General features: G+C 33.6%; 1 protein-coding gene and 1 long non-coding RNA gene across 3 annotated transcripts in view; one reads left to right on the top strand and one right to left on the bottom strand.

The window, feature by feature from the left end:
• Positions 1-230: 230 nt before the first annotated feature.
• The window catches only part of LOC129005913 (telomerase-binding protein EST1A), a 135,740-nt gene continuing 111,050 nt past the window's right edge, over positions 231-24,920 (bottom strand). For both annotated transcript variants that reach the window (XM_054434956.1, XM_054434962.1), the window contains 10 exons: positions 24,086-24,241; positions 23,439-23,520; positions 20,675-20,787; positions 20,129-20,294; positions 17,539-17,735; positions 12,483-12,561; positions 11,877-11,971; positions 11,043-11,159; positions 2,559-6,963; positions 231-1,598 (listed from right to left, as the gene is read on the bottom strand). In XM_054434956.1, coding sequence (XP_054290931.1) covers positions 11,118-11,159; positions 11,877-11,971; positions 12,483-12,561; positions 17,539-17,735; positions 20,129-20,294; positions 20,675-20,787; positions 23,439-23,520; positions 24,086-24,241 — 930 coding nt within the window. In that variant the 3' untranslated portion in view covers positions 231-1,598; positions 2,559-6,963; positions 11,043-11,117. The remainder of the gene's footprint in view (positions 1,599-2,558; positions 6,964-11,042; positions 11,160-11,876; positions 11,972-12,482; positions 12,562-17,538; positions 17,736-20,128; positions 20,295-20,674; positions 20,788-23,438; positions 23,521-24,085; positions 24,242-24,920) is intronic.
• On the top strand, positions 6,970-22,906 carry LOC129005937 (uncharacterized). Its single transcript, XR_008491885.1, has 3 exons — positions 6,970-7,126; positions 20,945-20,981; positions 22,800-22,906. It is a non-coding gene; the product is annotated as an uncharacterized LOC129005937 (long non-coding RNA).

Genomic DNA, 24,920 nt, shown 5'->3' with positions numbered 1-24,920 from the left:
AAACATGAACTAGACACGAAAAATAAGCTTACAAATTTACAATGGGATGAGAAGTTTACTTGTGTTGGTTAGTCTAAGCTAACACTCGACATAAAACCAAAAGCAATGTTGATTAGTAAAAATTACAAAACTACAACTACAAATTACAAATTGAAGGGCTTATTAATCATGTTTTTGATTGTTGGAAAGTAAAGTACCAAGGATGGGTTTTGAAATAAAACAAAATTGACTGGACACCTAATTCATTCCTTTATTACACCTTCACTAAAGGCAGTATCCTAGCTTTGCTTCAAATATTAAGTACAAAATATTTAACCTGAGGATGGTCTAAAATTAAAGTAAAAATTAAAACTATAATAAAACATGTTAATAATGATTTTCATGCACCTTATCTGATGATCGAAAACATCATTCATAATTAAAGTCTAAGAATATAAATAAAATTCGAGATCATGCATAATCAATTATCCCTAAAATGTGAAGGAAAATGAAATTCTTTATCTACACTATATCACTGCTTGTAATTAGTTTGATTGTTAAAAACATTACAAATTCTACAAAACTACTTCATAACGCTAGTACCATAATTGCTTAACAATTATTATAATTTGTACACAACAGAAGATTTGTACATAAAATATATCTATAGTGCTCAACAACAGTAAAAGTAGGGAATACAAATACAACAGTGAGATAACATGTCAGTGCTTCACGTTAAAAACTGCATTACGCTTTACTGGTCTCTATTAGTGAAAAAGGAAATTATGGTACATAACTTTCTCCAAATAACACTACCATTACTAAGTTTAACTTCCACAAACATTCAAAACTAAACGTTTAATCAATAAACTGGCACAAAACATCAATTTTTACCTAATTGACCAATAGTTTATCAGTTTTACTTACATTTTTTAGTCAATAAATGAAATGAACATTAACATATTCACAACTTTTAATAAATGATCCTGACAAAGAGACAAGTGATCTTCGTCAGTAAAAAATCTACACAAGGCATCTCACTCCATTCTACATTCATATTTGGGTTAAAATTCACACCCAGGTGGCATCCCAATCTTAGTTGGTAATAATAATATTAAAACTAGTTATAGTCCGTTCATACAATTTAGGCGGATTAGGGGAATGGTTTCCTAGGTTCCCCACCACTTGTTTAGCTTAATCTATATATAGACTGATCAGCTGTCAGTTGCTGTTTCAATGTTAGGGTGAGGCTGAGGGGATGAAATCGCTTTCCCTGATACTGACTAAATTTTGTGAACGGAGTTTAGTTACTAAAATAATCCCTCATTTGCAACTTATTAATTTACAGTACCATAATTAACAGATTCACTGATTTGTACTTTGCTATTGGCCAGGCATCAAAGCTATAATAAGAATGATTGGTATTACAATTAATTTTATTAGACGTGTAAATTATCCAAGAGTGTAAAATTCAATATTTAAAAAAGAGTTACATTATTCTTCAACATTGTTTTTATTCATTACAAGAAAACCACACTTTAAAATTACCAGCATTAAGGCTCAAAGGTGTTACTAGTGGACCATTCTCAAACTACACTCAAGTTTACTCTTAGTATTCACTAGTACAGGGTGGGGCAGGGAAGTATCCCTAATTTTAAAGGTAAATTAAAAGACAACCAAAAATGTTAGAGCCAAACTTTTTATTGAGATTAAAAGGTTACATCTGGGAGTTTATTTTAATATATCTTTACTTGGTTTTAAACAGCATATCCTGCAAGTTGTGTTCCTAATCTTAAATGCATTACTGTATTCTGGTTCTGGAGTTCATAATAACTTTATGAAGCATTTGTTGTGGAAAGAGGCAACATTCAAGGTGAATTGCATCCTTCAAGGCATCTAGGGTCTTTCCTTGAACTACCCTAGGCTTAGCATCACTCCAATAGAGCACATTCTGCTTATTTACCCGCTCCAGGAATATGGAAGTGTGCCTCGTCACTAAACAAAACCCGAGCAGCATGAGGTAGTCCCGCAATTAAGATTTCACATGCCTGCATTCGTTGTTGCCAGTCCCTTTGTGTGAGTTCATGAGCAACTACCCTCTTGTATAGATGGAGGTGTAAGTCCTCATGGAGAATACAGGGCACAGTACGATTAGACAACGCCAGCGCGGATGCATGCTTACAAGGAGAACTTTGAGGAGACTGCAAAATCGATCTTCTGACAAGGTCAATGTTTTCAGGACTCCGGACCATTCTTTGAGCTCCAAATATCCTTCGCAATACACCACCACATACACGAAAGTAATTCACCAACACCTAATTGTAACAGCTTTGCGACAGGCCACCCGATAACCCGACAGCCAATGGTAGCTGCACAGCAACAATAGACAGATTTTAGAAAAAAAATACATCTCCAGTGCAAAAGCACATTGGTCACTCGAACAAGCCATATCTACTACTGATAGTGATATTTTAGAAATTCCCAAATCAAAAGCTTCATTTGAGCCTAACCCCATTCCTCCAGCACACCCCCACTACTCACAGTACCATCTTAAAAGTAGGGATATTTCCCTGCCCCACCCTGTATCTTGCACTGTAAGCATGACGCAAGATTTTTACCTTCAATTCCACAGATAAGGCTAAATATTATTCAATAAAATCATCAGACACAAAATATTTACTGGGTAGGCTAATGCATTTGTACTTTTAAAATATTACAGAAATTCGTACTATTATTGCTATGTTAACACCTAATCAAGATTTTAAAAACAATATTTTTCTATCATATAGCAGAAAATAGTATATTTCATCACTAGTGCCCAAAGTGACTCTTCAAGCTGAGCTCAAGTTTTACGATTGAGGAAAAGGCGAGGTCGGAAAATGAGCGAGGGTTGAAAAGAGACTTTTTGCCCATGTGATGAACTAGATTTTTTGTCATATTGCACCATTACTTGAACAAACTATGTTAAGATAGTTTTCATTTAAGGGTACCCTCTAAAAACTATTTCTACCTTGTTTTCAATTTAATTTGCTAATGGAAACAAGCAGCTGCTTATTAAAGGCTTGGTTTCTTTGAATCACGCAGCGTCACTGCGGGATGCGGGATCCGCGATGATGTAATCACGCAAAAGTCTGTTGCAGCTATTGCTACGGGGGTGTTTTCTCTGACTTCACGTGCTTCATAAGCTATTACCGTAGTACTCATACTCATACTCAAAACAACTGTTTTGAAAGCATAAAAAATTCCCTAAACTTAGTTTCATTATTCAATTAAATACCTGGTAATCAGAGTTCTAAAACACCCTTCTTCTCTATGCCAAAGAGTCCTCATTTACTAAATTCACTAGTAAATTTTCTTCACTATCCTCCTCCTCCAGCAGCAAAGCTACGGCAACGAGTCTGACATCCATGTTGTCTATGGCTGAAGATATAATCACGCGCTGCAAGGATGGAGTCATAGAAAGCACCCTTATTTTTTATCATGCACGCATGATTACCGCGTATCACAAATCACGGATCACGCAATAACGCAGCGTGGTTCAGAGAAACCAAGGCTAAAGTGATTCAATCATTTCATCTATTACGATTGTGTTAGTGTACATTATAATCTCGATATGTCAAACTATTTACAATAAGGCAACAATTAACTACTATCAATTAAACAATCAATATATATTTTTGATACATGTAATTTTGTTTACTATCAAAATTTACAACTGAGTTGACAACAGCTGATTTTTACACCCAAGGGGCTAACAACCCTTTTTACTCCCTAAAGAGTAAATAAAAATGCTACGTTAGACCCGCGACATATGCATTAAAAAAGGCTGATTTTGTTGCAGTATGACGAAAAAGCTGTTTTTATCACATGCGTTGCTGGTTTATAGTTGGTCTTTTTTCACAAAGACGAAAATGAAACAGCTGAGAGAACATCAGCTAAACTCTTTATAGCTGTACAATTGGTCTGCCAATTTTGCAGAAAAAAATAGTCCCGATTAACAACAAGTGCGAGGGTAGTTTTTTAAGTAAGGGCCATTTGTGCAAATAGCTTCTAAGATTGGGCGTACATCGTAATAAGGCTCCTTCAACTTACTGGCATTATTTGTGATCAGAATGGCGAAATTTGTAGCTCTGTATCTGACATGTAATCTTTGCCGTGAATCTAGCAAATTTAAATTTAAAAAAAATTAATCTCCCACCGCATACTAGATAAGGTCAGTGATATGTTTTTGACTGCAAGAAAGAAACACCAGCTGACTGAAGTTAATGGCCCTGAGCCCTATGGAGTAAGGGTAAGGGAGATTTAAAAAGGCCGCGACAATTTGCATTTCGGATGGAATTTGGTTTTTGGTGGTTATGTAGACCTCTTTCAGAAGAACACGAAAGAAAAAGGTTTTCATGGTCATATTTACATTCCCTAACCCATTACTGCACTTTAGCCTCAATCATTGCATTAGGACCATAAAACCTTCAGTCATCAGGAGATAAATGTCGCAAAGAAGTAACTCTCTCAATAGTTTTTGTAATAGGTTGATAGAATGTGTACATAACACAAGTGATACGTCGTTACTCGGGAATGTTTTAAAGTAAAATAATTAGTTTTCACCTTTCTTGTTAAACTATAATAGTATAGTTTTAGATATATTGTATTTATTGTTTATATTTCAGGCAGTCAAAGAATTGTGTTAAAATTTTAAAGTAGACCCATATTAATTTAAGTAGTCCTAACTCTACAGGTAGCAGCAGGAGTGACAATTTTAGTAATGGCCTGATAAGACTGAACTCTATGTTGATATTGATTAGGACAAGTTTTTGTGTACACTGACCACAACTACTGAATAAAGTGATCAATTAATTGCTGAGCTGAACTATTTTTGTTAAATGTTTATTTTTGAGGGGGAAAAATCATTATTCATTCGTTTCTTTGTGGCAAAACGTATCACTGACCTAGATGCATGTAGCGTGAGATTCAATAATTTAAAAAATTGTCTTAACAAACAGCAAAGTGAACACATCAGACACAAAGTTGTAAATAGCGCCATTCTGTTTACCAATGACACCGGTAAGTGGCGCCATTGCACAGGCCAAGTACGGAGCTGCCAGTATGGAGCAGTAATTTTTTATGTTAAAAAAACATTAAATTTTAAAAATTCCCCTTTTCACGATAAAGATATCTCTTATTCGACATTCAGCCAAACTGAAATGTGAAAGAATTTCATCAATAAAATACTGTATTAATTTATCAGTATCGACGGGGTACATATATTGCATCTAAATAACAGTAATATCTGTTCATGTATCATAGCAAAATGAGAAGGAAAAGATTTTGGGAGATAATTTTTATAAAGGGAAACAATGTACAGAGTTTATGTTTTGTTTTGAATATAATTTAGTATAAAGAACGGTGCAGCATGACAAAAATATGTTTAGTTCATCACTTGGTCAAAAACAACCACTGCTCATTTACCAGTTAAACTTGACCTTGGGCTGAAAAGAGTCACTTTAGGCCCTAGTGACAACATCTGTGATTAAAGCCGTTACAAAAACAATCAAATGTTTAAAGCTAAATGTACAAACGCCAAGCAAAAGGATGTTCAATAACGGAAGTATCTTGCTATGTAACATTTTTATGAGTTGTCTAGATGCAAAAACTTTTGTGTTCAAAACGACATGAAATTGTTTGAAGCACAAGCAGATAAAGATAAAAACATCTTATTTAAAAAATTAAAAAAAAAAATATTATTGCGTAAGAAAATTAAAAATGGTATAACATTGTCTACTCGTTATTCAATGTTCAATAGTGATCTTATATAATAAATAAGATTTATCCACAGCAAAACATTTTTGCAGTTAATTATTTTATTTAATGATGGGTACATTCCTTCTTCATAATATATATGGCATGAAACTAAACAAAAAACTTAACATTGCTGAAATAAACATTACTACACTTGTTATTTTATACTCTTATTCACACAAGGTAGGTATGATATCAAAGAAAGTTTAATTAAGAAAATTAAACATACAAATTCTGTATCAAAATCAACTAAGCCTAAAGTTCATCACCTTATGGGAACTACATAAACTAGTAATGGAGAGAACACTGAGAAATCAATCTCAACATGTTAATCAATTTAGGGATAATATATTGATTAATGATTAGTTAGAATACCAAGACAACTTCTTTAAGTACAACTGCATTTGTAGATTTTCAAGTATATTTAACAAACAAATGCATTTTTATGTCTAAATCTGTGGTTTATTAGAGGTAGAAAGCAAAACAAAAACACTAGATAACAAAATGTTTTAACAGTCTATAAAGTTGTAAATTAACTTTTTAGAGTGATTATTTAAATACTGTAAAACATTATCGTACATCTCAACTTCAAGTTAGTTACCACAAGCCAGATAGAATAAAAATCACTTAAGAGTTTCAATCAGATAGATTATATTTGAATTTGACTATCTGTTATCTTCAGCATACAGCATTTATCACCATATAACAAAACAAAATTGATTTATTATCATATATTATTATATGATATTTATTATATGAAAAGTCATAATAAACTATTTGAAGTAAAAACACATTTTGTCTATTAAAATCATGTCATATCAATCAAGTTAGACAAAAGGCCTGCCTGTGTAAACAATGTGATTGCACTAAAAACACCATGGTATATCACCATGACTACTAAAATTAACACTTTTAAGGCACAAAAAAAGTTTCTAAAGTTATAACAAAGAAAAAACAATACACAGAATTTTTTACTTTTAACGAAGTTGTTATAGTGGTTGTGGTTTATAATAACTAAATAAAATAAAACCTAACAAACTCTTTTTTGCTTTACACTCGGTCTCATTAGCTAGTTTAAATAGATGGTTTGAAAAGTGTGTGTTCAAGTGTGTGAAATGATGATGAACAGCTGTTGGCAGTCAGCTTCTTGCCAAACTTCATTCAATTGAGTGAACTACACTTGAGTGGCTGCAAAATAAAAACACAACACATTTGTGATGATTCACTTTAAAAAAGATAAGACAGTTATTGACTTGTGTTGAAATGAAAACTTCTCTTCTATGACTCCAGGTGACACTAAATTTGCATACGCAACAACACAACAACTATGAAATTGAGTTAAGTTTACAGGGTAAGTATCAATATTATTTTTGTTGAATTAACTTCATTTTTTGACTAACAGTTTTATAGACAAATTGCTACACCAAAATTATTTGTTAAATATATTTTAGGTATATATTCTTTCCTTATGACTCAATACAACACTCCAAGGGAGGCAATGTCTTATCCAACCATCAGGGCTGGGCGAGTACTCGAGTTTCAGGTACTACTCGAATATTTATAAGTACCCGAGGCTCGAGACGAGTAGTAAAATTACCCGTCAGAGTCGGGCCGAGTAGTTATAAAGAGTGCCACTTCACGATTTTCTATGCCCATATTTAATAAATTATATTTGAATTGTGTTGATATCTTATTTAATCCCCATTCCTACAAAAAATAACTATATAACTTAATATAGCGTAAACTAAATGTTCAACAAACCACCATCCATATTGTCACTCGGCAGAGCTAGCAAGAGGACTACTACTACTTTCTTACAACAGTCAAGAGTCAAGTCAACAATACGTCTTGATAACGATACGGTAAGTTAAACAAAATAAAGCATTGAATTAATCTATCGAGTTACAGTAGTCTATAGTCAACAAGGGAGTCTCATGATTAGTAAATTGTAGGAAGATGATTCTTGAAGATATTATAAAGTACAGTACTGTATTAGATTTAGTTTAAGTTGCCATTAACATATTTTATACCTAAATATATTAATACAACAAATAAAAATAAACTATTATTGCATGGTATTTTTTCACTTTAATCGGTATTGGTGTTTGTTTAGTTTTAGAAGCCGATAGTTAGCAAGGAACATCGATGCATCGGAATGACTTTTCTCATTCGGTCTTGTCAGAAAGATCAGTTCCACTTCACTGCAGTGTTGCCAAATGGACGATAAGTTTTGTATTTTTACAACTGTGGTAGTGGCGTAAACCAAGTATCATTTTCTAAAGAGTTTATGTAAACATGATTTAAATTAGTCAAACTGTTAACTTTTGTCTACGAATTAAAAGCTATACCAATTTTATCATAATTTTTCTGAAATTCACCATAATGGTCAAAGATTTCCCTATGTTTGTTATCAGTAAAGGCATTCTCAGTTAAAGAAACAAAATTTATGATTACTGTAATATTGCCTGACAGAAGTATTATATATATTACTAATATATATTACTGATTAAATAATCAGAAAATTCAAAACTAATCCTTAAACCTGAATTTATTAATAACTTCTTAAAAATTAGGGATGGACGAGATTGGATTTTTAGTTTGAGACGAGACGAGACAAGATTTTTTATTTCTCATAAAATTTCGAGACGAGATCGAGACGGGATTTCCCTTCTCATACACAACGGGAAATACATGTTCAAAATTTTTACCTGATTTTGTAACATTGTTAGATGACTGTTTATATACAAAAATAATGATAATAGGCAAGAATATTTACAATATTTTATTAAAAAACATCAGCATAACATTTTTTTATTAATCACGCCTAACTTATTAAAAATGCCTACGATTAGAAAACATAGTGATATCAGTTAGGATAGAGTTCAACTTATCCTAAAATAAAATAAATCATAAAATAAAAGCAATATTAATTTTTATAAAATAGTTACTTGTTTTGACTTTTTATAGTAATAAAACATTCCTCACACTGCTTACACTTAACAAAACTTATCAAATGTTATTAAAGTAATATTATTTAAATAATTAAAGTAATATTTACATTTAAAGAATTAATTAAATAAGAACGCCTTCGCAAAGGAAACGCAACTACAACACTATATGCACTGTATACAGCACTGTATTGCGGGTATTGCATTGACTTTCTGCAGGAGTTTTTAAATTTAAATTTTTTTTTAATTCTCGTCTCGATAAAAATCTTGGCCAAAAAGAAATCTTGTCTCGTGTAACGAGATTAAAAATTTCCCGAAATTTCGAGACTTGACCATCCCTATTAAAAATAGTGATTTTATGTCGATACCAAAACTTATCGAAGCTCAGTACCGACACCTGAAAAATAGATTCTCAATACTGTACTGATAGCCTAATTTTAGTTACCAAATTTTTATATAGTATGTAATTTTTGAATTATGGGTTGTTTTTCAAGTGGCCTACAGAAATAATTAATGCAGAAATTACAAAAATTTCACATAGCCAATTTACGTTTTAAACCTTTCCAAACACATTAAATTAAATACCACTTTAAAGGTAAATGAAAATATTACAAAAACTATAAAATCAAACTTTCCAGAATTTGCCATTTTGAAATTTTTGGTCAAGCCGAACTCGATGTTATATCGTGATCATTCACCACTGTCATAGAGACATGATGGTCATCCTTTTCCGCGATAACTGGAAAATCCTGAAAAACTCCCTCAGTAACGGAAACATCACCACTGTCTTCCGAGATCGTGACAAAATCCTGGTATTGTTCAGCGGTAATGGAAACATTATAATCGTCTCCTGCGATCAAAGAAATGTTATCATCAATTCTTCTAACAAATCATGCAGCTTTTTGGACATCATCATCGTCTCTCGCGGTCAAGGAAACGTCATAGTTGTCTCCCGCGGTCACTGAAACGTCATTGTCATGTGCAGCAAAATCACTAAAAAACCCCATGGTCGTTTAGAGTTTGGACATCATCGTCGTCTCCTGCGGTCACGGAAACATCATAGTCGTCTCCCGCGGTCACTGAAACGTCATTGTCATGTGCAGCAAAATCACTAAAAAATCCCGTGGTCGTTTAGAGTTTGGACATCATCGTCGTCTCCCGCGGTCACGGAAACATCATAGTCGTCTCCCGCGGTCACTGAAACGTCATCGTCGTCATGTGCGATCGCAGCAAAATTACTAAAAAATCCCACGGCCGTTAGGACATAATCATCATCTCCCGCGGTCACGGAAATGTCATCGTCGTCTCCTGCGGTCCCGGAAACGTCATCGTCGTCTGCCGCGATCATGGAAACGTCATTTTCATGTGCGATCACAGAAACATCATTTTCATCTGCGATCGCGGCAAACTGAAAATAAAATACGAAATTCGCGCATAATTTCCTGGTTAAAAAAAATCACGCATAATTCCCGGTTTTCCAGGTCGGTGGACACCCTGGTACATTTAATGCTGCAGCCAACAAGTAGGCTAGACCAATTTTCATTAGGCCTAATACTAGCAATTAGTAAATAGTAAGCATATAACTTAGAAAATTTGGTGTATACTTAAATGTAAGAAGCTATTAAAAACTAGGCCTACCTATTTTTATTTAGGCTTAGGCCTAATTTACGCGCAACTACTTGACTCCAATTGAAAAACCACTACTCGCCCACCCTTAGAGTCTGTTAAAAACTTCAAGAACCCACAGTTTAATTATCGGAGTGTTTTATTAACTCAGTGATAGAATCATCCAAACCTAGTCTTTTTGCAGTTAACTCACTAATGCTGCTTCTAAAAAATAAAATTGATGAATTAAATATAGACTGTCAGCCATGCTGCGGTTACCATAGTTACCATAGGTTCCGGCGCACACCGCTGTAGTTTCCGTAGCGCGTACGCCGTAACTACATGGCGCTCCAAGCGGTGTGCACCAGAACCTATGGTAACCGCAGCACAGCTGACGGTCTATATTTAATTCTTTTTGTCTATGATTACATCCATCTAGAAAAATGCCAGACACTGATGAAGCGATCTAGTTTCAGGTTTCTCATATATGTTGCAGCTCAAGTCAGCCACATATATCATCAGTTTTTATTCAGTAAAAAACTAAACCCTATTCATAATATTTAAGTAGCCTATAGTATCGTTTCACCAAAAACATATTTTAATAATTTAAAATAGTAAACACCATCAGTAATGGGCCTTCATGGAACTGTTACAGTCACTTCATGACTTTGGTGTAATTATTTGTTAAAAGTACTTTTGAAGTAGGCTATTTACCTGAGGAAGAGCAAAGCAATGGTCCAACAGCAGTGATTAGCTCAGTTTCTTTAAAGAACAAACTAGTTCAAACGTTCAGCCTAACTCTAATCCTGCCCATTGTAAAAAATCAGCCACCTAAAATAAGAAAAAATTAGGCCTATTAATTTCCTTGAAGTGATACTTTATATGATATATGAAATCATATTTATATTTTATACCATTTGATAGATGATATACAGATAGCTTCAGTATCCAATTATTGGATACTGATGACTGATGATAGTGAGAACTTATATGACTTGACATTAGTAACAGGGAATTGAATTTTTGACAAGTTAATAAAGGTGAAGGTGCTTAAAAAGATAATTTTGTTCTTCTCTGATCATCACACTTCAATGATGCCTGAGTTTCTACAGACAGTGACATGATTATTATGTCAATGGTGTTGAGTGTGTCTAATCGTACTTGTATATGTACATTTATGAACTCATATGGTAAGAAGAGTGTTTTTAAAAAATCTCCTGAAATGCACAAGTGAGTTGCATGGTAGGGAAATAACAAAATGTCATATAACTTTAAATTAAATTTTTGACAATACCATCAAGTAAGTGACAACCACCAATGGAGATGGTTCTAGCACTAAATAGAGCAGTCCACAAAGTTTTTTACACTAGATCCTTAAAAAGATTATTTAAAGTAAAATCAGCTAATGCTTCAATTCTAATTTTAAACATGTCTATATTATTTTCTTTCCAAAAAAAGCTTTAGGTATTTTAATAAAAAGAACACATAAACAGCAGGGTAACATATGAATAAGAATGCACTATATGCTTATTTGTTGACAAAACTTACCTCTCTGACTGGCACATCTCTTGCTAAAGCTTTCACCCTGAGATTGCGGTCCTCTGTCAACAGAACAACATCTCTCCATAGCTTGCGTGGGCACCCTGTAGAACAAACATAGGATGTTATTGTCTACAGGTGGATAAGTGCTATCTGAATAGAAAGAAAAGAGTATACTTGTTTAAATTATTATGGCTGTAACCACTGTTTTTAAAGAATTCAGTGTAGTATTGTTAAAAAGTATATAGTTACCTGTGAACAAAATTTTCTCAGTTAATTGAATAAATTTCAATGTATTATGCTAAGAAATTAAACGATTGGTGCGCAAAAATGCGTCAAGCCCTGATGAAGCAAGCGCTTAGGGGCTTCAACTTGCAACTTCCAGACAATAAGTGCTTATGAGAAATACAGTCAGGAAACAGCCTCATTGTACTTAAAAATCATATCATCGACTTAACAGTATCCAACGAGTAGGATTATGATTTTCATGAGAAGAGGTACACTTTTGTTAACTTCATTTCCTATGAAGCCTATCATTTCTAGATATATGCCTCAACAGAGTATGTTCAAGATAGTAATTGTTAAGTAACATTTCTGAAAATTTTTCAAACATACCTTCCACTTGTTCTTCCTTGTTGGATGAATGACACAGCTTTAAGCATGTTGTGAGGATTTTATCATCATTTGTCATATCCTGTAAAAGGTGTAATGACTCAAAATTCAATGTTTATAATTATAGTCCTTATTTTATTTTCAAACTCAATCTTGTTATATTTTCAATATTTATCCATGTCCATTTTTAATATTATTAAAACCATATTGTCTCAACATATATATAATTTACTATCAAAATTTATTCATTGGCTTATCCAAAATTATTATTCAAAAACAAATCCTCCAATCAGAACACCATCCATCTGGGTTCAAGATTATTAATAAAATTCAACCATGTTTTTATTGATGTGAACCCCATAACTTGATATGATTTACAACAATGAAAAGGAGAGTGCAGTTTAGCTATTCAAGAAGAGCACATAGAAACTACATATATTAGTTGTGAAATAAATTATGAAAATATAAAGTAAAGTATTGGCAAAATATCCAAATTAAGTTAACCGAAGAAAGAAGAATTTAAGCCTTTAAACTAAGAAGAAAATTATTATTACAGAAGATTGGTGAGAACATTCCATTTATTAACTCAGACTAACTTATAGACTCCTCAAGCATCCATTTGGACCCTATTTACCTCCATTAATTAAAATCAAAATCCTTCCTATTTAATTTATTGTTTTTGAAAGATTATTAAATTTATAATTTACCATACTCATTGAAAATTTAAATTGGAAATCTTTTGATTCGGCCAGCACGAATCCCCACCCCTGAACAATTTTTTGTAACCCCATATTAATCATTTAACTTATGTACCATTAAACCTCATGCTTTAAAACCTCTGTCCTCAAATTATTATTGTTTAAGATAAGATTAGAATACAAACCATATTAAGGGTTTATTTCAATGGCGCCCAACGTAATAGGCTTGAATCAAAAGATTTCATAATCGTATGTTGAGACAATCTAAAATAGGCTAATAAATACCAATAGGCTAATAGGCTACTTACGTATGTTAGGCCTACTCTTAAGAAGTTAGGTAGGATTAAGAATCCCGATTTCCCACAACTTATGTCCCACCAATATTAGGTACTAACTAAACGACTTGTAATTCTAAAAATAAATAGGCTACTATAAGGTAAAACAGATTTATTTCATGTCGTAAAGCTTAGGCCTAGCTCATTATTGTTATAACGATACCCAACTTGTCCTATAATATCCCTGTTCCCTTACACCGTCGTAAACAAAATGGCTAACAACGATAACGATAATCACTATAATTTGAGACAACCGAGACGTTATCCTGCATTATCATTTCAACAACACGAATCAGACGAATCGTCAAATCTGTCAACAGAAGAAATGGAAAACCTAACCTATGTAGAAGGCCAAGATGAATCTAACACCGGTTCGGGTTCGGAACGTTTCAATCCCAGTGGACCCAGTGTCGAAGATTTGAACCGGAACGAGAGCGACCAATCAGAATCAACGGACCGGGCCGAGATTATTGAAGTACACCAAAGACCCGCAGCCAATCAAAGCACACATTCACAGTCAGCTGATATTAGAACCACATCGACACACGGAATCATCCGAGGGTTAACGAAGACGCCCGAAGCAAGTTTCCAGCTGTTAGAGACCTAGTCTCCGACCATTGAAAACCGTCCCAATGACGTAATACCAACGTTCACACACGCAACTTCTCAACCACCTGAAGTTAAAGCTACGCAAACTACTGAACAACCGGATTTGAACAAAATATTTAATTTTCTAGAACAGTTTAACACTAAACTTGATCAAACCAACACACAACTAAACCAAAAATTAGATCAGACCCGAATAGAGCTAAACCGTGAGATAAAATCATGTCAAAAAATTCTAACAGAACAAATAAATGACATTAGAACAACACAAAGTGAATTTCGCCAGGAATTAAATGTCCTAAAAGCTAACCAACAGTCCCAAAATCAAGAGAACAAAGAATTTCAATTTCAAATCACAAATCAAATTGACGAATCAAAAATAAATATCCAGACATTTGTAACTAATAACTTGGAACAACAAGAACAAAAGTTAGAACAAAATATGAAAGCATTAGTGCTACAAACAAAAACCGACAGTGAAAATATTGCTAAATATTATGCACAATCCATCCACAATGAAATTGTACCTAAATTACACATACAAAATAATCTTATCCAAGAACAACAAAACGAAATTAAAACTATTACTGAAACTCTAAACAAATGTGAAAGTGAAGTACAGTCACTAAAACTGAAACATCATTCACCAATCCGGAACGACAATCCTATTCAAATCATATGTTCGGGATCTGACCCAATGGAAAGACAAATCCCTAAATTCAATGGAAGAACTATAAATCCAAATGAATATCTACAAAAACTTAAACGGTTCTACGCTAAAAGGATAGAAAGAAATCCTAATAACGACCCTGTTGAAATTCTGAAAGATCTGCTCGACGTCAGTTTTGAAGGACCAGCGTCCAGATGGCTTCAACTGGTTAAGGCAGACATTAACAGTTGGGAAAGATTCTCCGAAGAATTCACCATGAAATACTGGAGCCGTGAAGTACAAAGAGGAGTACGTAGCAAGATTGAAGCCGAACATTACAAACCTAATGGAACGCTCAACAGAACTGAATATTTTACTGAGAGAGTCCTATTGCTACAGTCTATTACACCACAAATGACTGAAGAGGAAATAGTGATCCTGTTAAGCGAACGATTTGATCAACTCATCCAAGATAGCATTCAAGTACAGAACGTGACAACAATTCGAGCATTCGAAAGACTTCTGCAAAAAGAAGATATCCGAGATGGACCCAAAAGGAGCAAACCTGCGAACTACCATAATATGGATCACCGACCAAATAGTCCTACACATCGTAACAAGACTCCACCATATAGCTCTGATATTAACCATCGAGCCTATCAACCAAAAACATCATCTTATGCTATACGGACACCACACCAAGAACATCAAGAACCTAGAGAACACCAATATCAGCCATACAACCGTTTCAGACATGATCCTCGCAAAAACTACAATCAAAACCACAGACAGCATCCTTATACCAATACGCTCACTGATCAAAACCGATACCACCAAAGGCCTAATCAATACTATTACAATAACAGCAAACCATATCCTACAAATGAGCAAAAACAAGTATGTGCCATGATAAGTCAAGACAGTCCACATGACACAGCAACACAACAAAGATCTCCAACAAATTTCAACCCCTCATACACCAGCCAGGGAAACGACCCGTCACTGTAGATGAAGCCGAGGACCATCAACATACCACATAAGTGATCTCTACAATGATAAATTATATGGACCCTATCATATATCCTCCATGAAGAAATACATGGAACCGATCTACACACCACAACCGAAGATAGAAGATAAACTGTAATGTGTGCTTAACCCTATAAACATTGCTGTAAAAGGGAAGAATTTTAAATCATACCCACACAAGCAGTGAGTGAACAAGCCAATTTCTCCAGTTACCTCTGTCCCAATAGTTAAACTATAGTCATAATCACAAATTTAATGTATTTAGTTATAAGAGGTTATCATCAAGCAATCACAAACAACTATTCATTTAATGTACTCCATGGTACCTATAAGAATCATACATCTCTTATATGTCTCATGTTCATTTCATATTTCAACATTTGTTCATCACTCCATTCATTTATTATGTAAAAAATAAAAAAAAATTGTTTTAACCACTTAAATTAATGTTATGTTTTTTAATGTTTGTAGAAGATAGGAGGGGATAGTAATCATTTTGCTATTTTAGAATTATTTTATTGTTATGTTCATTCCAACTGAAATTTGTTCTAGTTAAACCTTAATGTTAAGTTTGTTAGATTTTTGTTTCAACTCAATTTCATCTCAATATTTGTTATTTGCTGTATAATGTTAAATATATTTTTCGTCATTTAGCGAAAATATGTCATTAAAAATGTAATTACATATTTTCTGAGGGGATATTGTAATGACTCAAAATTCAATGTTTATAATTATAGTCCTTATTTTATTTTCAAACTCAATCTTGTTATATTTTCAATATTTATCCATGTCCATTTTTAATATTATTAAAACCATATTGTCTCAACATATATATAATTTACTATCAAAATTTATTCATTGGCTTATCCAAAATTATTATTCAAAAACAAATCCTCCAATCAGAACACCATCCATCTGGGTTCAAGATTATTAATAAAATTCAACCATGTTTTTATTGATGTGAACCCCATAACTTGATATGATTTACAACAATGAAAAGGAGAGTGCAGTTTAGCTATTCAAGAAGAGCACATAGAAACTACATATATTAGTTGTGAAATAAATTATGAAAATATAAAGTAAAGTATTGGCAAAATATCCAAATTAAGTTAACCGAAGAAAGAAGAATTTAAGCCTTTAAACTAAGAAGAAAATTATTATTACAGAAGATTGGTGAGAACATTCCATTTATTAACTCAGACTAACTTATAGACTCCTCAAGCATCCATTTGGACCCTATTTACCTCCATTAATTAAAATCAAAATCCTTCCTATTTAATTTATTGTTTTTGAAAGATTATTAAATTTATAATTTACCATACTCATTGAAAATTTAAATTGGAAATCTTTTGATTCGGCCAGCACGAATCCCCACCCCTGAACAATTTTTTGTAACCCCATATTAATCATTTAACTTATGTACCATTAAACCTCATGCTTTAAAACCTCTGTCCTCAAATTATTATTGTTTAAGATAAGATTAGAATACAAACCATATTAAGGGTCAATTTCAAAGGTAAACCAAAAAGTGTTATAACTTTACTATCTTCGTGCAAAATAGTATAATATATTATCTTTTTTACCAGGTAGACATTTTCTGACATATCACTTGTATAGGGTCGTTTACAAAATTAAGTTTTCTTGGCCTATCTTGTGAATTGATTAAATACAGCCTTTATCAGTCAATTACAAGCCACAGATTATCTGGGCAAATAAACCAAAATAGATTAATTGATTTTCACCTGGCAGTCCTCTTCACTAGTAAAGGCAGCAGAGTTGAGTACAGTGCCTCTAGTGGTGACACAACGCACTCCAGGACCAGTCTTACTCCTGAGGAACTCCAGTGCAAGTGCTGCACTCTCAGTGACCATGGCTCTGTGTTGTGGTCTGGCTGATGGGTCTCTCCTGCCGTGTGCTAGGCCATCCAACTCGTTCAACACTGTACAACATTCAACATATGCTAACAAACAGCTTTTATTTAATGTTCATAATATGAAATTCTGGAAGTAATTTTATTTTGTTATGATTATTATTATTATTATTTTATTTGTTATGATCTCAAGGTCTAAAATTTAGAAGTTTTGCCAAGAACTGTTGTTCAAATATCCGTCCGAACAGAACATGGGTCTACCTTCAGGGCACAGTATAACACTGACGGCTAAGCGTCACATAATTAGCCTGAATTACGGATCAGGTGACCGAGAATGGCGACCAAGTCAGCAGCCGCTAACATCAATGAGGTGGCAATGCCCTTTTCTTTACAAAGTGTTAGTGTTGAGTATCGATAGTCAATATATCGAAAATATCGATGTTTTGAAGCCGATAGTCGATGTTTTTTCCATCAATAGTTGTCTTCTGATATATTTTTAGTATCGATATTTTACCCCGATATTATTACTAGATATTTCACTCCAATATTTTTGTTAATAGCGTATATATTAGTATAATTTACTCCGATATGTATTTTCATCACTTGTCACCATCGGTGCATTGGAAGTAATTATTTCTCTATTTTAAGCCTGAGGTTTAAATCTGAGGTTAAAATATAGTCCAAACCACGATTATCAGAGTTAATATATAATTGGGGAAAGCGGCCCTTTTTGGATAGGTCCGATAAGTACAAAGAAGACATAGAGAATTTGAGATGCAATCTTTTTTAGTTATATCATTGACTATACCTACAGGTAGGTACAATATAGTCAATTGTTATACCTATTTATATTCTCCTGTAACTAAAAAATTGTTAATGGAAAAGAGATATAAATGACATATTTAATTATTTAGCATTTGGTCGATGTGTTACTAAATATCGATGTTTTTCTCCAATATTTATCGATATTTTGACTTTGATATTTTTTTGACATCGATGTTTAAAGGCCGATAAGACTATCGATAATAATGTCCCAACACTACAAAGTGTGGGGAAGAAGCCGCTGTTGAATTAGTGGCAGATACCACATATTATTTTCATAGGATAAATAAAGTCATAGGTAAATTGAACGTTTTCAAATTATTGTTGACTACAGAGTTAATTTAGTTGGCTACCAACAGTCCCGGTGCCGAATTCAAAGGATAAATTTAGGTTAGGAACTGGTACAGGCAAAAACAAAAAAAAGTACTACCAAAGAATTAGTAGTTATAGTTAGGCTAATATTTCACAAACAAATTTTATACAATTATTTAATACTAATACTAATGTGGTCGTATCTTGGTTGAAAACTCTACCAAAAATATTGTGTAAACTTCTCTATTTTCACCTCACACTGTAAATAAAACATGGGATTAGAATTTCTTCCATTTGTTTAGATTTTCTGTTTATATTTCTTTGTTATTTCGTCACCAACATGGCAACCTACAGGGAGCGGCAGAAATATCTGACGGTTTTCAAGCGAGTACAGTCCGGCATCCGAGTGGAGGGGGGTGGTGGGGAGCGGCTCATTCTCAACGGGTAAGCTGTAGCAAATTTCAGTGATAGAACTAAGGATTTGCAATTCTTGAAAACTGGTATCAGTATTGAGAATCAATCATCATAAGGCGAAGCCAATTCCGACACCCAACAGGTCTGTGAAGAATGTACAATCGAACAATTTACAATTTAGGCGCAATCCTGATTACATCTTTAGTGTTTACATGACCGCAGAAGGCGATCATGATTTCGACACAACAGCAGGAGATTTTCATGATTTTTTGCAATAGCAAAAGATAATGCTGATACCCATACAACCGCAGGAATATTTAGGATTGGGCCGATATTGAAGATGATTTTGTCATGACCGCGGGTGATATTCAGGGTTTTGCTGTGATCATAGAAGTCAATGATGATGATCCCGTAACCAATGGATATATTAAGGACTATGCCATTATCCTGGGAGTTGATGGGGATGTTTCTGTTACTGTGAGATATATTATATTCACCATTTTTTTCCAAACTCAAAAGAAGTTGAAGATATTTCCACAGCTGCGGGAGATGATCACAATATTTCTTTGAGCTCAGCTTAATTTAAATTCCCCTCGCACATCTCTAGTTATAATTTTTTATTTTATATGTTTAGAAGTGTTCGGTTTAAAATAGGCTAGTTAGAATTTTCATTGCTGCTTAATATTTCTTTTCTTAAAAAACCCCACTGCACCCAAATTACTTTGTGTAAGTATATAAAGGCAGATTTTAGTATAAGCAAACTACGTATATAAAAAATGAGGTAAAATAAAAAATAATGGTATCGGTAGTTCCGTATCAAGAATTGAGGATCAATTTTTCAGGGATCAGTAACAAAAACAGATAAATTTTGGTATTGAAAGTTGACACATATAAAAGTTTAATGGAATACTCACCAACTAGAGGCACCATGAGCGTGTACATGTGAGGCTGGGATGATGACGATGCCTTGGCAATGGTTTGTAGTTGAGGCAGATAGTCTATAAAACAGTTGGTGTCAGCTACCAGATAGTGTGGCCGCACTTCTATCTCTACACTTACTAGGGAACTCTGCAGTATACTCTGGAAATAAACAAGGTAAATCAAGACAGTGAACATGTTAGGCAGGGATGACGTCGATGCCTTGGGAAAGGTTTGTAGTTGAGGCAACTAGTATATAAAACAGTTGGTGTCAGCCACCAGGTAATGTGGCTGCTCTTTTATCTCCTACACATAGACATCAAACTTTACTAAAATTTGTTGAAAAAGTTTAAATGTAAGCAATAGTTTAAGTTTTTCTGATTTACTCAGATTATCAAGCCTATCCTCAAGGAAAATATTATCTAATTTACTGCCAATACATTTATTTAAAGGACTGTGATGAAGAGGATCTAGTAAAAGCTAACAAGTTTAAAGATGTAGTGGCAAATAAACTGCTGATCTTAGTGTGTATTTTAACTTACCTGTACTTTCTGTCGCCTTCTCTCTTGTTGTCTATGCGACCGTTCCAATTCATGTTTTCGTTTCAGTAAACTTTGTATCTCACCAGGAGCATTAGACATGTGGCTTGGAGAGTCTACAAAAAATGTCATGTTTACATTAAACAAAGGATACCTTCTAATAGCTTACACTAAAACTAATGAATCATAGGACCTTGTGAAGAAACTATCATTGCCTATAAAGTCACATAGATGTGGGGGTGGTTATATTCTTATATTTCGGCCTTGTTGCAGATATCTCCGAGGCAGTTCTGGAACAATAACTATATAAGTAAGTCAGTTTGTTCAATACACTGTAGAGGTTGGGGTTGTATATAGTATTGTATATAGGTTGTGTATAATATATAGGTGTAATATCCTCACACAAATTACAATTGCTTTAGTTAGGTTAAATGTTATGTTATCCTCTTTCACTGCATGTTTTGAATTCTTACTTATGTAGATAAATATTAGATTTTTAATAGTTGATTTCGATTCTCAAAACCTTCGATACCAGCGATATCGAAGAATCACCAATACTTGATAATTCGCCTCATTGTATTCAATACGGATTGAATTGATTGAAGGGGCTTTACTTGCCCATGACGGGGCAAGTCGACTTCTAAGATCGAGGACGATGTTGCCAGATTGGCCAGATGGTACAATCATTGAATATATAAGTATAATACACACAAAGTGTATATAGTCAATGGTTCGAGTGTTCTAGTATAACTCGTGATAGGCTTGATGTACATTTTATGAGCAGCTAAAAAGAGCTTGATAACTTGCTGATCATAGTGTAAAATATATTTGACTATAAACACGCTTTTTCAGTAGTCAATGGTTGATCCTTTAACCCTCTAGGTGTCGCCCACCCGATATTGGGCAGGTTTTCTAATTTGTACAAGTGTTGTACGCATCAATCAAAATTAAATCGTATGAAATCGGGCGAGTTTGTTTTGGCGCTAAGTTTTGTTTGTTATTTTTATATATGTGTGATCAAAGCCCCGGTTTACTTGAAATCATGAAATTATGAGTTTATTCCTTCCAAACAAATAAATACAAAATAATACATTCACTTGGAACTACGTTGCCACATTATCTAGTAATCGTGGCAAACGTAAAACAAAAAAATAAACAATTATATTTAGAACTTAGTGAGTCCTGTCTCTTCACTTGAAAATAAAAGTTGTTGCTCTCTGTGGCGTCCTAAGTATAGGATTATTAAAACTAGAGCTTAAAAAAAATTAAATCCTTAAGTTTACAGAAATACTTATACTAAACTGTTAAACTAATTTAGGGCTTCATGGTAACTATTAGAGACAGCCGTATAGAGACAACCATATTTTTATCGTTATATCTCTGAGCTGAACATTATAAAAAAAACTCAGTGAAAATTTTAGTCCTAAACCGGTGTTTGTTGTTTCAATTTAATTACCAAAATAAGCTACGTTAAAATGTATGTCTTCTTGAACCATCTTATTTTCCTTATAGGCTAACCTAATCTACGTAGCCTAAATCAATAGCAATATCTGCAATGCAGTTATCTTATTGTATGAAGATTAAATGAATTTGTTGCTTGAGCCAAAAGTTTACATGGTTAATATTGATAAGCCCTTTTGGCTGATATCCCTATTTCCTTGTTCATAGTCAATCTTCTTGTTAACATTGGACTTATTTTTTAACACGTTCACTGAATCAGCGATTACTATTGGCATTGAAATATCTCAGTAAGACGAATCACAAAAGAGCAGTGGTGATTGTTCTGCGTTACCCCGAAAGTGGACGTAGTTCACTGAAACACCAACTGGTAAGCAGCACTGCCTGGATCAATAACCAGAGTCTTTGTAATATGGCTCGAATAGAGAAAATCCCTGAAAAAGGGACAAAAGCATTGCCAGACTGGATTTTAGGGGAATGTTTAGTACCAACCTACACCAAAATAAAGGTCGCATTCTACGCTACAGGCTGGCAACTGCAGGCTGGAGAATTCCCGCCCCTCGCACTGAACGTGTTAAAGTAATATATATCTCAGCCACATTTAACAAGCTAAACTCCTGAATAGTGTAGCAATGTTTATATTATAAAAATCCAGTATTTTAATTTGTAGGTGGTGATTTAAATGCCAAGAATCGGTGGAATCAAGAATCGACCAATCTCTAGATAGTACAGCAGAACCTCACTAGCTCGACACCCAGCAACTCGACAGTGAACAGCTGACAAGCTGGCGTTATCTTACTATTGTGTTAAACTTTACAATTTTTTATATTGTTGAAAATTCAACATATCTTTGAAGATTGTTCACTAAATATGTAAAAATACTCATGTACATAGTAAATTTAAATGTAAAAATTATCATTTTAAGTAATCATTAATTAATACCCATTAAAAACTTCAATGTTCTGGATAACACGACAACCCCAAACTCGACAACTTCTGGGTTCACAAATTGTCGAGTTAGTAGGCTTTACTGTATATGCTGTTAGATGAATGACATAATTTGAACAAAAGAACCAAAACAGTATGAATTTATTATTTTTTTCTTGTTACCTGCAAAAGGTTTGAAGTAAATTGATTTTAAATTTATAAGTATTGCATAAAGCTGATGTTGCTATTTTATTGGAACGAGAGAAATACAAACAATTGCATTTAAGAAAAAGATATAAAATAAAATGCTAATAATTGTGATATCTTTATACACTTATGTAAAATAGCAGTGTTTATTTTTTTAATATTGGTATTACATTACCTTGATTGTCATCATCAGAAGCCTGTCCTGAGTCCTGACTATCACCTCCACTGACACTCTCCACACACAACTCTCCATCACTCTGCAACCAGAAAACTAAACTTACAGATCCTGATATACAGAGAAGCTGTATTACCACGTTCAGTGAGAGTGTACCCCTTCCATATTCAATGTTGCTCTAGCAGACGTAGCAAGAGGAGTGTTATTGCTGTTTCTTTAGACATGTTCTAGTGACATTTTATATTATTTTATTTTTTTAATCTTGCAGTTTATTTATGTTTAGGTTTATTTGTGTTAGGTTGCTACAGATCTCTGGATGGAGTTGAGAACACAAAACACTGTAACATTTGTATTATTTTATTTAATAACGGCCGTAATTTTGAAAGGACTTGATCAAACTCGACCATTGACAACCTGGGCTGAGATGATGCATTTAAGTACTTGTATGCCAAATTTCATTAAAATCGGTTCACACATTTGGGTGTTATAACCAACTCATGGTGACCCAGCATCCATTTACAGCCACCATTTTGGTGATGTCGTTACGGACGACCTGGGTGGTTTTAAGTTAAGGGACTTGTATACTATAACCACCTCAAGTTGCACGTTCCCGGCTACTAATCCATAGGAAGATTTCAATGAATAACCTGAGTGGGAGGACTAGGAGTTTCCACCACTGAGATGTATTCGCTGTTGCCAGTATCGTTCTTGTGTAGCTTCAACACAGGAGGATCAACCCCACACAGAAACACTGTCCCACAGAACAAGATCCTGTTGACCCTTAGACTCACTTGAGCTACATCCTGCAAAACAATTACAATTCAATTATACAACCAATATATATAACCTGTCGGCTTTATCTTTTGGTATATTCTTACATAGAGATACGAAAAACAACAAAATATTGTTCTATTGGATTTGAAAATGTGACAAAATCTTGTTCAACTATTCCCAATACAATATTCACAGAATTACAGACCTTGAATTGTGAAGATGAAAATAACACAATAGAGTAAATTAACTATAAAAACTCTTATGATTGAGGTTTTTTAATTATTTTTTACTATACAGTATAAATTGGTCAATATCATCAGTCATTTGTTTGTATTTGTTGTTGTTGCAGTTGTTGTTTGTTTGTGTTTGGTATTTTTTTTTTCTTATGGTACAGGGCTATTAAAAAATATGGACCCAACTATAAATAAAGTATAAATAAACCCCAGTATAAATAAAATACTCTTGCCGCAGCATACCTGCCGACTAAGAGAATTTCCATTTGTCTGAATGGATTTTCAATTAAATTTAAACAACATTAGGTTTAACAAGTAACCTACCTAGGTTTGCTGCTACAAGGAAACTGATAAAGTGTGTTTTTTTTTTTTTTTTTTATATTAATAGCTTAGTATAAGATAAATAAATGTGCCAAGTTTGATCAAAATATATCCATAAACAAGCAAATTACAACATTTTACAATATTCTCCATA

This window comes from Macrosteles quadrilineatus, unplaced genomic scaffold (genome assembly GCF_028750875.1).
Source record: "Macrosteles quadrilineatus isolate MER2022 unplaced genomic scaffold, UCM_ALF_1.0 Scaffold_1__1_contigs__length_201487025, whole genome shotgun sequence".
Taxonomy (NCBI): domain Eukaryota; kingdom Metazoa; phylum Arthropoda; class Insecta; order Hemiptera; family Cicadellidae; genus Macrosteles; species Macrosteles quadrilineatus.
Note: the sequence above shows the minus strand (reverse complement) of the source record. Positions and strands in the feature narration are given on the sequence as shown.